This window comes from Sphaeramia orbicularis, chromosome 1, assembly GCF_902148855.1.
Source record: "Sphaeramia orbicularis chromosome 1, fSphaOr1.1, whole genome shotgun sequence".
Classification (NCBI taxonomy): Eukaryota; Metazoa; Chordata; class Actinopteri; order Kurtiformes; family Apogonidae; genus Sphaeramia; species Sphaeramia orbicularis.
The window spans coordinates 55417730-55432774 of NC_043957.1; the positions used below are offsets into that span (position 1 = coordinate 55417730).

At 36.6% G+C, this 15045-nt stretch overlaps 1 protein-coding gene across 2 annotated transcripts in view; it reads right to left on the minus strand.

The window, feature by feature from the left end:
• The window catches only part of kcnq5b (potassium voltage-gated channel, KQT-like subfamily, member 5b), a 296398-nt gene that overhangs the window by 61306 nt on the left and 220047 nt on the right, over positions 1–15045 (minus strand). For both annotated transcript variants that reach the window (XM_030142230.1, XM_030142235.1), the window contains exons 4-5: positions 13155–13330; positions 8908–9033 (exon numbers count right to left, since the gene is read on the minus strand). In XM_030142230.1, coding sequence (XP_029998090.1) covers positions 8908–9033; positions 13155–13330 — 302 coding nt within the window. The remainder of the gene's footprint in view (positions 1–8907; positions 9034–13154; positions 13331–15045) is intronic.

Consider the following 15045-nt stretch of genomic DNA (forward strand, 5'->3'; position numbering starts at 1 on the left):
TTTTCCCAAACAGTGACAGCTATTTCTATGAGTTCACAGAAAAAAAGGAAAAGAAAAGTCAAAACCTCTTTGTAGCCTGACAAACACCCACAATGTGTTGTCAGCTCTATCAGACTCTCCCAACAAAGCCAAAATGGCCGACACATATAGGGAAAAGCCCCTCCCACTGGGCATGACCCACAGCAATCAATTATACAAACATGATTTCTCCTCAGAAAATCACAAGAAGACGACACCTCAAAACACAAGGGAAATAAAGAAAAATACCCTGTTTAACCTTTCCATTCTATTTTTATCATAAACCACTCTCTGCCAGAGAGAAATAACCTTAATAAGTGGAAATCACCAATTAAATGGTCAGGTGACTATTTTCCCACCTGACGCCCCCTTTATTAAACGGCGGCACTAGCTATGCCCCCGTTTGGCCAGCTCGGGGTCAGTCTGCAGGGAGCAGAGTGTGTGGTAAGTATACAGCATTAATGTCGAATGTGTGCGTATGTTGGTGTGTAGAACGGACAAGTGTGCACCCTCGTACGAACTACTGTATGTGTGTATGTGTGTGTGCGCACGACGTGTACTTGTGTGCATGTGTGTGGCGTGTACCTGTGCGACACGTATTGTGTGGCGTGTACTCATGTGGCGCGTATTGTGTGTGTATATGTGTAGCGTGTATTGTGTGTGTGTGTGTGTGTGTGTGTGTATGTGGTGTGTACATGTGCATCGTGTAGTGTGTGTGGTGTGTACTTGTGCATCGTGTATTGTGTGTGTGTGTGCGTGTGTGTGAGTGCGCACTGTCCACACTAGTAAAGGGGACGCTCCGTCACAGTGACACTAAGACCAAGGTTATAATAGTTGTGGATTTTTCATCATAGTTTAGTTTTATTCAGTTCTGACTTTTTTTTTCTCTAATTCAGTTAGTTTTAATTGGTTTTTAGAGCAGGTTTGCTAGTTTTTATTAGTTTTCTTTTTTTTTTCTAAATGCTTAGTTTTGGTTTAGTTTTAGTATTAATTTTAGTTTTGTCGTATCTTTTCTCTTCTTCTCCATCGTATTCAAATAAATCCCAGACAGGACTCTGCTGCTTTCTCCCAACTTTAGTCTCCATGTTTCCAGGTAGAGTGGGGACCAGAAGACGACTAAACGACAAGTGACGAGAAGCGACGGACCATGAAGTACCGTATGGTGCCGCTAGCTGAAATTGCTAGAGTGTAATAAATCGATTTCGTATCAATCCAACATTGACAAAGATGAAAATGAAGGGAATTTTATCCATAATTTTTATGTTTTAGTTAGTTTTATAAGCACACAATACAGTTTCAGTTAGTTATCGTTTTTTCTTTTAATTATACTTTTTATTTATTTCAGTTAACGAAAATGTTTTTTTCAATTCTACTTTTTGTCATTCGGTTAGTTTTCGTTAACGATAATAACCTTAACTAGGACAGGGCGGGATTTGAACCTCCAACCCTTACTGATACCGGTGCCTGTGAGCCTCAACCACTTGTAGCAGGTATTGTCGCTATTCTTCCTGTTTAGTGAGGACTAAATTGAAATCCTGAATAAGACTCTGAACAATGTTTTTGGCAGCTACAAACACCTCTGCATCAGACCAGTCTTTTGGATCCATGTCTAACAAAGCTTGAGCTATACCGTAGAAAGTGAACAGATGAAGGCTGTTGTTGGTGATTCTCTTGTAGTAATAAAGGAACCAACAACATCCATTGCATACACAAGTATATGTATAAGCTAATGCATAAAGGAGTGTCTTAAAAGTACACTTGAATAGACAGTTGTCTCTTCATGATTATTAGGCTTTAGTTCAGATTTAACTCCCTTTACCATATAAATGCTAGTTCTAAATGACGCACATGCAGTAGACCACCACCACCAATACAACAAATAGGAGAGCCTTGGGACAAACAGATAGGAAATAAGTCATTTGTAAGTAGTACTGGTGTATAGTTTAGTATGTGATGCTACGGTCTACAAAGCGGAAGACCGGGGTTCCAATGCAATTATTTTTTTATAGACTTTCAAATGGGGGGGCACAGCACCAAGGACGCCAGTAGGTAAATCTGCCATTGGAGTTAGGTTGCAGATGCTTTCAAAGACATTAATGAAAAGATGAACATTTTTCTGACATCAATGCAGGCTCATTACACCAAAAGCTCCATGCTGTTAAATCTCATATCTTACTGGCTACCCTACGTTATCTTGGCCTTTTATCGGCTTTTTTCCTTCTTCTTTTTTTTTTAAGTCAATCATGTTATTAAAACAATCATGAAGCTGCCTTTCTTTCTACAGTTGCAGCATATAACCATGAACTATTTTGGTTCTGTTTTTACAGAGGCTCCATGTTAAGCTTTGTTATAAAGCACTTCTAGCACAAGTGAGCACCAGAAAGCACTGGTACCAAACTGCTCATGTAACTCAAATTACACCCATATTACATAAAACACTCATGTAAGCCTTAATATAGGATGCATCTGTGCATGAGTATCATTACATAAACTATTATAGCAATATAACAGCTTAGAAATGGGTTAGAGAATGTCTGTTTAGCTAGTGTGGTAACTGCAAGAATACTGATCATATGTGGTTTTGGTTTTTTTTTCCACATTTTTTACGTTTTACTGTGTACTATGCAAGTGATGATTAAATGGTAGTAATCCAATAATAAATATCAGCTGACAGGTTTAAATGCTACTGATAGGCAATGTAACTCACTATTTAACAGTAAATGCAATGTAAACTTATGATTTGATGAACAAAAAGCTGCTATTTTCCTTGTCTTTTAATATGCTAGACCAGCCTATCGCAGCAGCCAACCCTGAATAGGTCCAGTAGTTATTGACACTCAGGGTGTATTCACACCTACGTAGTTTGGTCCAAATGGACGAGAGTTCATTTCCCTGGAAAGTCTGGACTTTTTTTTTAGGTGTGAATACAAACATGCGAACTCTAACAGAACCAACACAGAGGGTCATGAAAAAACACCACATCAACATTGCCGTAAAACCACACACAAAACTCCGTGAACTACTCGTACACCCAAAGGACAAAATAGCACCGGACCAAAAATGTAATGTCATACACGAGATACCGTGCACATCATGCAACAAAACATACATCGGGGAAACAGGACGATCATTCAACATAAGGAAAAAAGAACACCAAAAAGAATGCGAAAAGGAGACAGCGGGGAGATTCACACGGACTCAAAAAGAAAAAGCCGAACAGGAGAACCTAAAATCAGCCATCACGGACCCCTGCAGGAGACACAACCACATCATGGACTGGGATAAGGGCACAATTATAACATCTGAAACAAACAAACTCAAACATTGGATCAAGGAAGCAATAGAGATCAGGAAGCGGGCGAGTGGCACCATCAACCGGGACGAGGGTGCGTACACCCTCTCTCACACCTGGGATTCCCTCCTCCAGAGACCACCCAACGCGGAGGAGGCGCGGTCGGCTCGACGGGCTCTGATTGGTCCGTCAAGCCGACCAGCTGATAAATGACACATCAGCAGCACATTGGATGACGCTTGTGAAGAAGACTGGAGTCACAGTTGAAACTGTCAAGCAGGTAACATCTAAAAAAAGCTATACCTTGTCTGAACAAAAGAAAAAAGAGAAGTATAATTACATAAACAGAAGACAAAATGAACGTCTTTAGCCATGCGAACTCTGATTCGAATCAAACAAGCGGACCGAGACCACAACTTGTCGGCGGTCTCAGACCGCTTCCAAACGGACTCTGGGCTGGTACACTTCTGGTGTGAAAACCAGCCTCGAACTGAAACAAACCAAAGAATCTTGCACCTTTTTGTGCTTGACGAGCCACCGTAGCTGCTGGAAGTAGCTGAGGTTCACGGGTGGTCAGAGCTAATAGCAGCAGCCATGAGCCGTGGACAGACGTGGAGCAATGAGGAGATTGAATGTCTGACATTTGACATGTCCATAGTGTCCATAATGACATTTGGTCAGATGTCCATAGTATGAAACTGACTCCGAATGAGCTGTACTTGACAGTTACATTACTTTCATAAATCTGTGTCTGTAAAAGTAGAATACATAATCTGTAAACAATAACTGCACATATGACCTCCACATCTGTTTTATTCAACACCGGCCATCTGCAGTGCACCCCGCCCCCGACTTTTCTGTCCAATGCCAGCGCAGTTCGTCACATGCGGGCTTCTTTTTAAGCATTTTGGTCCACTAGCAAAAAGTGTAGTGAGAATGGGATCCGACCCAAATGAAAAAAATAAAGTCCACTTTCGATCCGAATCAAATAAGCGGGCCAAAGGACTTTTCAGGTGTGAATACACCCTTAGAGAGACACGTTAGCCAGATTTTATATTTCTTTGTTTTTGTTGTATTTGTTACCTCTACCAAGGATGGCGGAGGTTATGTTTTCATCAGGGTTTGTCTGTTTGTTTGTTTGTTTGTTTGTCTGCTGGCAAGATAACTCAAAAAGTTATGGAAGGATTTTGATGAAATTTTCAGGAAATGTTCATACTGGCACAAGGAACAAATGATAGAAAAATTTGGTGGTGATCGGGGGGGAACGATCCGCCTTGGCAGAGGTCTGTGCTCTCTGAGTGCTTTTCTAGTTTATTTATGTGTTCGGGGGACATCATCATCATCATCATAATAATAATAATAATAATAATAATAATACATTTTATTTGTATAGCATTTTTCATAGAACTCAACGACACTTTACATGCAGCAGATAAAAACAGAAACCAGACATATTAAAAACAGATTAAAAGCAGGTGCAAAAGGCAGGTATACGAATATAAAACAGTTAAACATTAAACATTAAGATTAAACATTAAAAGCAATCTTAAATAAATGAGTTTTTAAAAGGGATTTAAAGGTGTTGGGGTCGGAGCAGTGTCGGCTAGAAGGTGGGAGGGAGTTCCAGAGGGTTGGAGCTGCAATGGAGAAAGCTCTGTCCGCATGTAGTGACATGTAATGAAACCCATTGAAAATTATGGTCTAGGAGTAAAATCCGCATGTGTAGCATTTGATACTTGCACATTATTTGGGTATTGAGTATCAGTCTGAAAAGTCAGAATTTTTCACTGTTTGTAATTATTTCACCACAGTGTTTGCCACTGAGGGGCATGAGTTCAAAGTTTGTGTACAAGCCGACTAATTATGTCTCAGTGATAAGACTTGCAGAGAGGCTTTTTTATTAATGAGTCTGTATGGCCTTGGTAAGCACACGCTGAAAGCCTGTTCAGCAACAGACTGGGACGTTTGTTTTTAACTGCAGGGTTGTTGTCATGCATGTTTGTAGATCTACTTAAGTCTACAAGAATGATCTGCAGTGACACAATGAGAGGTTCTTTTAACCAGTAATACATGGCCTCGCTGAACCACAAAGAAAACTATAAGGTCTAGATTAAAGAAGAACCTGAGTAATGATGTTTTAATGCAGGGGAGTCAAACTCATTTTGGTTCAGGGGCCATATTTAGCCCAATTTGATCTCAAGAGGGCCAGGCCAGTAAAATAATGACTTAATAACCTATAAATAATGACAAATCCAAGTTTTTCTTTTTGTTTTAGTACAAAACCCCCCCAATTAAATTATGAAAATATTTACATTTTACAAAAAAGATGCGAATAACCTGAAAAAACAGAAATTTCATTTGAAAAATTTGTGCAATTTTAACAATATTTTGCCTCGATTTATTATTTATACAAGTACATTTACACACAGTGTTCCATAAACACTTGGTAACAGGCAGAATATTGTTCAAATTTTGGAGTTTGGAACTAAAATTTGAGCAATTTCTACAATATTCCATCTCTTATTATTAACACAACTACAGATCACAGTGGATCCATAAATGCACCAAACATTTAGTAACAGGCAGAATATTGTTAAAATTGCACATTTCGGGTTGTTCATCTTTGTTTTTGTTTATGTATTTATTTGCATTTTATTGTGAATTAATTTTGTAAATGTTAATATTTTCACAGTGTAATATTATTTTTTTCACTAAAATTTTTTCCACATAATTTTTCCCAAAGAAAATTTGTAGTTTTCATTATTTATGGGTTATTGTGTTGTTATTTTTACTGTCGATGACATTGGTCTGTATGTGGAACCTGAACCAAAATGATTTGGACAACCTTGACTGTTCAGGTTAACTTTTGCACTTTTATCCTGCGGGCTGGAATGGAACCTTTGGCGGGCCGCATGTTTGACACCTGTTTTAATGAAAGAAAAACCCACTGATTGTCTGTCGTACTGTTTGATCAGAGTCATACCTTGGAATTATTTGTCATTCATTTTATTATTGTCATATAGATAAGGGTGACTGCAGACATCAGGTGCCATTAGGATTTTTCAAGCTGGTATGAAAATGGGGCGTAATTAAGCCATGTTGGTCTAATGTTTATGGAAGAGGAGGGAATAATAGACATTCATTTCAGGTGGGTAAGTAACTGCACTGAATGAGGTGCGAATGTGCTGCTGTGCAGAAAAGTGTCCAGTAGCCTCAGAAACCTGCCAGACAGTCATTAGACAGACAGTATCAAAAACCCATGCAAAAGATCCAACAGAGAACAGATTCATTATGTAATGTGGTGCTCAGGCATCACAGATCCAGTAGGTAAGATTTAGAGGGATTTCGAATTGCAAATATAGACTATAATATTCATAATTCTCATCAGTGTATATTTACATGAAGATGACAACTGATGTGTTTTTTTCTCTGTTAGAATGAGTTTACATAGACATACAGTGCCTGTAACAGAGTTTTTCAAACTTGGGGTCGGGACCCAACGGTTAGTATTACTGTTTAAATTCTAATTATCATGATAACCGTGTTTGATTACCACACTTTGAAAACTAATGGTACTGTTCATTTCCTGGAGAAGCAGCAGCACTCTAGGCACTATCTATCTATCTATCTATCTATCTATCTATCTATCTATCTATCTATCTATCTATCTATCTATCTATCTATCTATCTCTGAAAAAGAAATGCAAACAACTCAAACTTGATATGGAAAATGGTCAAACAGTGGCCATAAGGTGACATCTTTAATGCACATTTGTATATTTCATTGTTTACATGTTAATATTTTAATGTTTCTGCCAACAGAAAGTACATTGTGGCTATTATCTAATTTTTTAAATAATTAATTAATTAGTTTTTCAAAAATACAACTTGGTTAAATTATTTCAGTGCGTGCATGAGTACTTTTTAAACATTTTGAGCACAATTTCAACAATATCGCGATAATAATGATAACCATGATAATTTTGGTCACAATAACCATGATATGAAATTTTCATATCGTTACATCCCTATTTTAATGTCTATTTTAATTTGAATGTTTTTATAGTTTACTTTTCTCTCATCTTAAGTGTATTTCTATGCCTCTCCTGTGATGCTTTTATGTGTTGTGTAAAGCGCTTTGAATTGTCCTGTACATGAACCAGTAACCAGTGCATTTTTTTTTTTCTTGTTTGATAATAAATCCTAAAGTGAACTCTGTTTTCAGCGTCTGCTTTTTGGGTCCTAAAACCACCTCCCCTGCCTGGGCTTTGCCCATAACATTTTAACTTTTATTGATTTTACAAATGGAATTATGGTCGATGTAATCTGAAGTGAAAACAAATGTCTACAAATTAAAGTCAATTAATTCAAAACATATAAATCTGAATATATGACTGCTTAAATGCTCACCTCGTTGAAAGTGATTGACCTTACTCAATAGCGGTCCAATCTAATGGCACTAATAGAACTAGAAGCACTCGGAGAGCGCAGACCTCCGCCAAGGCTGATCAGTGGCCCCCCCCGTGGGCCCCCCCACCCCCGATCACCACCAAAATGTAATCATTTCTTCCTTATCCCATTTCCAACAAACCCTGAAAATTTCATCCAAATCTGTCCATAACTTTTTGAGTTATGTTGCACACTAACGGACAGACAAACAAACAAACAGACAGACAAACAAACAAACAAACCCTGGCAAAAACATAACCTCCTTGGTGGAGGTAATCACAACTACTGAAATGACGATCACAGCAGGGCAGTGAATGTCATATGAAGACACCTGGGTCTGGAAGGGCCAGTTCATGCTCAGTGAGTATTCTTCACTATAATTAAATCATGAAGACAGAAGAACACAAACATTAAAAATATTTGTCTTTATTTTTTTTCAGTTGTGTGTTAGTTCCATCTTAAGTTGTTAGTAAGTTGGATACAAATGTGTTGAAGATGACTTATTTGTTGTTTCTATCTGTCTGTCTGTCTGTCTGTCTATCTATCTATCCTGGAACAAAGGACAAGTTGTCATTTTCAGACATGTCTTTTTCACATTTTTACTATTTTTTTTCCTCTATTCAAATGATCATTTAATCGAATCGAAGAAAATAACTGATAGATTAATCAGTTACAAAAATAATCGATAACTGCGGCTCTAGTGACCAACTTGAATTTTTGCAGCCACTATAAATGAGGGTGTGGCTGTGTATTCAGTTCGATGTAACGTCTAACTTGACCACTAGATGTCACTAAATATGACACAGTGAACCTTTAAGAAGTGCTCCACATAGACTATGGATTTCAGTTTAGAAGACAGAAGTTAGCATTTGTCTGTCATTGTGCTGGCTCTTTGGAAACATAAATGACCAGATTTAGACAAAGGTCAGAGCTGAAGGGCAGTGAACAGGCTAATATTTAACCAATGTTTGCATCATGAGGTCATGTGTTTATTAGTTTAATTTGTTAACTACAGCTACAGTTGAGTTGTTTGACTTATTTATGTAATTCCTAAGACATTACCCACTAGTCTCAAAAGTGTTTTGAGTTGTTTCTAAAGCTTTCTCAGGACTTTTTGTATACAGCTCCAACAGGCAGAACAAACTCACCGTGCCCCACCACAAGGCATCAGCGTAGGTAGCAAACTCCTTGTTAGACTTGTTCTCCACAAGGTAGACCAGAAACGAAGAGAAGATGAGGACCAAGAAGCCGATGTACCAGGCAGTTACCAGCTCCTGCAGGCACAGAGAGGCACAATTCTGTTAATGCACATGAACGCTGAATAAAGCTGAACCTAAAGAGGCTTTTCTATTAACTTTGAAGATGGAAATCACTGTGAAATAGAAGGACCAGGTGAGAGAAGATGAAGGTATGGTCTCTCATTAAATGTTAGTTCAATCACTTTATTCTCCATGCACACAGATGTTTTAAGCCTTAACATTAGTGTAAGTGCTTTTTGAGGCAGGTACAGTGCATGTGTTGTGATGATCAACTCTGAGTGATAAGACCCTGAGCTAAAAACAGACGTCACCTTCCTCTGGTTTTGGGTCAGTTTGTATGGAAGCGATTAGTTACCATAATCTAAATTAAAATGCATTTGAAGAAATGCTTTTTCATTTTAAGAATATGGCTGCATTATCTGACTCATAAATAAAATTATTAATAAATCATCCAATCTGCATTTTCATTTTCTTATTCACGACCGCTCATTCTTTTACTTAATCAAAAAGAAAAAGAAAAACACATTTGAGATTTAATTTTAAAAACATGCCCCAACAAATACTTAACAACATTCAATTTGAAATATAAAATTCGAAAATTCAAATGCATTAGCAAAAATGCTCTTTCATTTTAAGAATGTGGCTGCATTATTTGGCTCATAAATAAAATGAATAATCAGTCATCCAGTCTGCACTTTCATTTTCTTATTCACGACCGCTCACCCTTTAACTTAATTCAAATGAAAAAGACATTTGAGATTTAATTTGTCCTCTGTTTTTTTTTTTTGTTTGTTTTTTGTTTTTTTTGATTGTGTCATAAAATGAGCAATGTGAATAAGAAAATGAAAATGCAGACTGGATGACTGATTACTTATTTTATTTTGTTTTCAAATAATGCAGCCACATTCTTAAAATGAAAAAGCATTTTTACTAATGCATTTGAATTTTTGAATTTTAGTTTTCAAATTGAATTTTGGTAAGTATTTGCTGGGGCATGTTTTGAAAATTAAATCTCAAATGTGTTTTTCTTTTTCTTTTTAATTTAGTAAAAGAATGAGTGGTCTTGAATAAGAAAATTAAAATGCAGACTGGATGATTGATTATTCATTTTATTTATGAGTCAAATAATGCAGCCATATTCTTAAAATGAAAAACCATTTCTTCAAATGCATTTTAATTTAGATTATAGTAACTAATCGCTTCCTTAAGTTTGGGACTGCGTGTCAGGTTTGTTTAGGTTTTGTTCAAGTGTAGAAAGAGATTCCATTGTGTAACATGTTTGTGTCCATGACAACTTTTTTTTTTAAAATGAGCACAAAGTCCAGTAGGATACAGAGTGTAGTGAGTCAGCAATGAGTAATAGAACCAGCTCTATATGTAAAGGGTCATGAGATAACTTTTGATATGATTTGGCACTATATAAATAAAATTTGATTGATTGATTGATTGATTGATTGATTGATTGATTGATTGATTGATTGATTTTACTGCAAAGGCTCAGCTCCAGAAATCCGGCAGTGCTGCTGCTTCCAGATCGAGCTGAATCACAAAATATATGTCAAATAATGATTTAAAACTGATAACAATACAGGAACACATATTATTATTGAGTACACTTATGACTAAAAGTTTTGGTAGTGACACAAATTGACTCTTATTTACCACTTAAAACGTCAAACTCACCAGTACCTTGACCCGTGGGGAACCAAGGGTTCTAGATCCTCTGATACGGTTCATTCCATTACTTTCTTAGTAAATTCCACTGGCATTTTCAGTTGAATAACCTCTCAGCTGGCATGTCTGTTTCTGTCTGTTTGACATCATGGCAACGTGACCCTATTGTTTATCTGTTGCTAGGTAACCCACTTCAATGATGATTCTATGATTCTGGGCATAGCAATGGGAGGCTATTGGGAGGCTACTGTATTCCAAAATTACTAATATCTCCCAAAATACTGGTCCTATCAACTTGTCGTTTTCGCTAGCCTCTTCCTTGACCAAAAAGAGTCCACTTCCCTTTTATAATATAGGATAATTGTACCTTTGAACTACAGTTATGTAGTTAAGTAGTAGTTAACTTAAGTCTTTCACTAATCCCTCCCATGCTACAGACAGTAGGAAATATGACATTTTCAGATTTGATCTGCTTTTTTTCCTGTCTCAGGTTCACTAGGATTGTTCACAGCCCACTCTTCTACTAGAAAACTCTACCTGTAGGTTCAGTTCAACCAGTATGGGTCTAATATGGCCAATACACCCCGCGGTCATCCCTGATCACCACAACTCTATGTCATAAGTGATACAGATCTCTGACTTTTGAGATCCAGATCTTGCTTGAAACAAAAATTGACTGCTTACAGTATCTTAAAATGCAATGCATTATAATAATGACCTTTTTTTTTTTTTAGTTGCAACTGCCTGTGAATTGCAATTAAGTTTGAGCTCTGTTAAAACAGTGAGTGAAGTCTTGACACAAATACATCCTAACATATCATGAAGATTGTTATAAAATTTTCTGAAAATGTATGAATGGTTAAACCTACATGCACATTATAACATATTAGAAGTGTCTTTATGGTTAATTATAGACATTGGCCATGATTATACAGCATGAGTGCATTACAGCAAATTATAAATTGTCGTAATGTGTTATGATGTATCACAGACATGGTCATAGAGCGTGTCATCTATTTTTTCCTTCACACACATTTGTGAAGTATGAGACCTATTTATTTGTCTCAGTATGTTTACAGCTAATATTACTCCAATATAGATGTTCATCAGTGTGCATGTTCATATTAAAAAATAGATAATCTAATATTTCAGCAACAGTGACCTGCACTTGTTTTTGTCTCCCAGTTGGTCATATTGCTCTAAACTGGACAGAAAAGGAAGCAGGATCAATTGGCTGGAACATGGAAGGAGTAACTTAACCTGCCTGTGGTTGAATATGTTCCTGGTGGATTTCATTTCAGCAATTCATCATTTCATTACACAGTATTTCAGTACAGTAAAATACTGAAACTCACAATTGTTTCTGAGAAACAAATTTACATTCATTATGCTTTACCAAACAGTTTATATTTGACAGGTGGATGTTTGTCTTGTGAATTTACCAAAACGTCTACAACAAATTCACCACTTCAGTGTCAAGACTTTCTTCACAGTATATCTGAAGTATCAGGGGTCTCAAACATGCGGCCCAGGGGCCAAATGCAGCCCACCAAAGGTTCCAATCCGGCCCATGGGATGAATTTGCAAAGTGCAAAAATTCCACAGTCAAGGCTGTGGAACTCATTTTAGTTCAGGTTCCACATACAGACCAATATGATCTACGGTCAAATAACAGCAGAAAAACCTACAAAAAATAATGACTCCATATTTTCTTCTCGGTTTGATGGGAAAAAAATAATATTACACAATACCTATAAATAATGACAACTTCAAATATTTGTCTTTGTTTTAGTGCAAAAAAACCCATTAAATTATGAAAATATTGACATTTACAAACTATCCTGAAACAATAAAATGTGAATAACCTGAATAAATATGAACAACCTGAAATGTCTAAAGAAAATAAAGCACAATTTTAACTATTTTCTGCCTGTTCCTCAGTGTTTAGTGTCTTTGTAGATCCGATCCATAATGCACATGTAGAAATGATCAGTTGAGGCAGAATACTGTTAAAATTGCACTTATTTTTCTAAAGAAATTTGCGTTTTTTCAGGTTATTCACATCTTTTTTGTTTGGATAGTTTATAAAAGTAAGTGTTTTAATAATTTCGTGGGGGTTTTATTTGCACTAAAACAAAGACAAAAATTTGGAGTTGTCATTATTTATAGGTTATTAATGTTATTATTTTACTGGTCCGGCCCAGTGGAGATCAAATCAGGCTGAATGTGGGCCCTGAAAGAAAATGAATTTGAGACCCCTGCTTTAGACACTGTCTTCCAGAATTTAAAATACAATCTGGAGTGAATTTGTTATGTTGAATTTGTTGTTATGTTCGTCCCTTCTCGTAAGTTCTGCCATCTCCTTGAAGCCAGTGCTATGATATGTTGATTAATTAGATTTGTCATTATTTCTTCTTGCCAGTGCATGTGTGTATTGTGTTTCAGTGAGCTGCTCAGCCAACCTTGCTGTGGGCATAGACCACAGACCCCAGCAGCTTCCAGGTGCCTCCTCTTCGGTCCATCCTCACCATGCGCAGGATCTGCAGGAAACGCAGACTCCGCAGGACCGACGTGGCGAAGATGTTGCCCTGGCTTCCTGCTGACACCACCGCCACCGATGCTATGAGCACAATGATGTCTGCAGAGTAGAGACGGAACAGGCAAGGACTCAACATTGCACACTGTAAAAAAAATCTGGAATTTAACAGAATATTTACCGTTTATTTTACAGATTTTTCCCGTATTTCTAAGATACAGGAAAATAGCAATGAAATTACAAAAATAGACTGCGATTTTACATGTCAAATGTAAAATAACATGGAAAAACTGTAACTGTGAATAACCAGAAAATATCCATTTTTTAAAAGAAATTTTTCTTTATTCACAGAAAAATACAGTTAAAATACAATTGCTAATGTATCGTAATTTCACAAATATTTCTTTTCTATTTATGAGATTAAACTGTTAATTTAAAGTTTAATACTGTAAAAAAATTAATAATAATAAAACGAGATAAAATTACTGGCATTAACCGTAAAAGAAGTATTTGTTCTGTAAGTTTAACAAGACTTGTTTGTTAATTGACAAATATCTTGTGTAATTATGGGAGGTTTCACAACAAAAATGTTGAATAAGTGTGTTTTTGTGAATGTATAACATGTATAAGCACTGATAAACTGCCCAAATACAGTTTTTATCAGTGGATTGGACAACTTCTCAGTCTGATAAGTATATGTCATTCAACCACAACACTTCACATATTCTTAAATTAGCAGTAGAATATTGTAAATATAAATGGTTGGTTATCTGTATTATGACAGTTTTTAAAAGTAAAGATAAACTTGTGGTATGTTTGCCGCATTGCATTGTGGGTATTGGGCATGTTGTTGATTATGTGCTCTGTTTCTGTGCAGGGGTTCAGCAGGGTTGAGGTGTTAGTGTAAATTTGGGGTTAATATGTGTATGGAAATGTTTATTGGCCTTTTTGTGTTTGTTTTTGCATTTTTGTTCAGGTGCACCATGAGTGAAAGCCATAGGCAGAACAATGCCTTTCCTGTTCATCCGTAATAATTAAGTTCAAATCAAAATCAAACACTGAACTTGCCAAATTAGTAGCATATCTTTCACTCTTTAAGTTGTATTGTGGCTGACATCTTATTGGTTTATAACCTGTGTGACTTTAAGTTTAAATTGTACTTCTTTTAAAAGAAGTAATCCAAAAAATAGGACCAATGGCCCTGTAGCTTGCCGGTCAAATGAAAAGCTTTGGGAAATGTATCCAGATGCCATTTATTCTCACCCAGTTCTGTGTATTTATTCTATTACAGAAATAGCCCATGTTTTGCTCATATTCCAATCAGATCTGTAAAAAATTCAAATTCCAAATTCTTGATATCATTGACACTGATTTATTGGATCAATCCACTTCCTATCTGTTATAATGGGACAATTTGTCAAAGTTGCACCAAATCCAGAATCAGATCTGGATCCAAATACTTTCAATCCCTTGTGTTGACATCATCATACAGAAGCTGTATACCAAGTTTGAAGTCAATCAGAACTGGAGTTTGGGAGAAGAAGACGATTGAAATGTTTTCCCCGTAAGAGCCCATGTTAAATTTTCCGTCAGTTCCCGGATCCAGAAGAAGATCCTGATCAGCATGAGGACATTCTGTTTGGGTCATCTCCCCATCAGAGCTGGACTGGAGACATTTACACTGGATATCATTTATATTTACTGAGTTATTGCATCCATCCACTTCCTATCTCTGATAATGGGGACATTTTTCAAAGTCACACCAAATCCAGAATCAGATCCGGATCCAAATAATTTCACTAACTTTTGTTGACGTC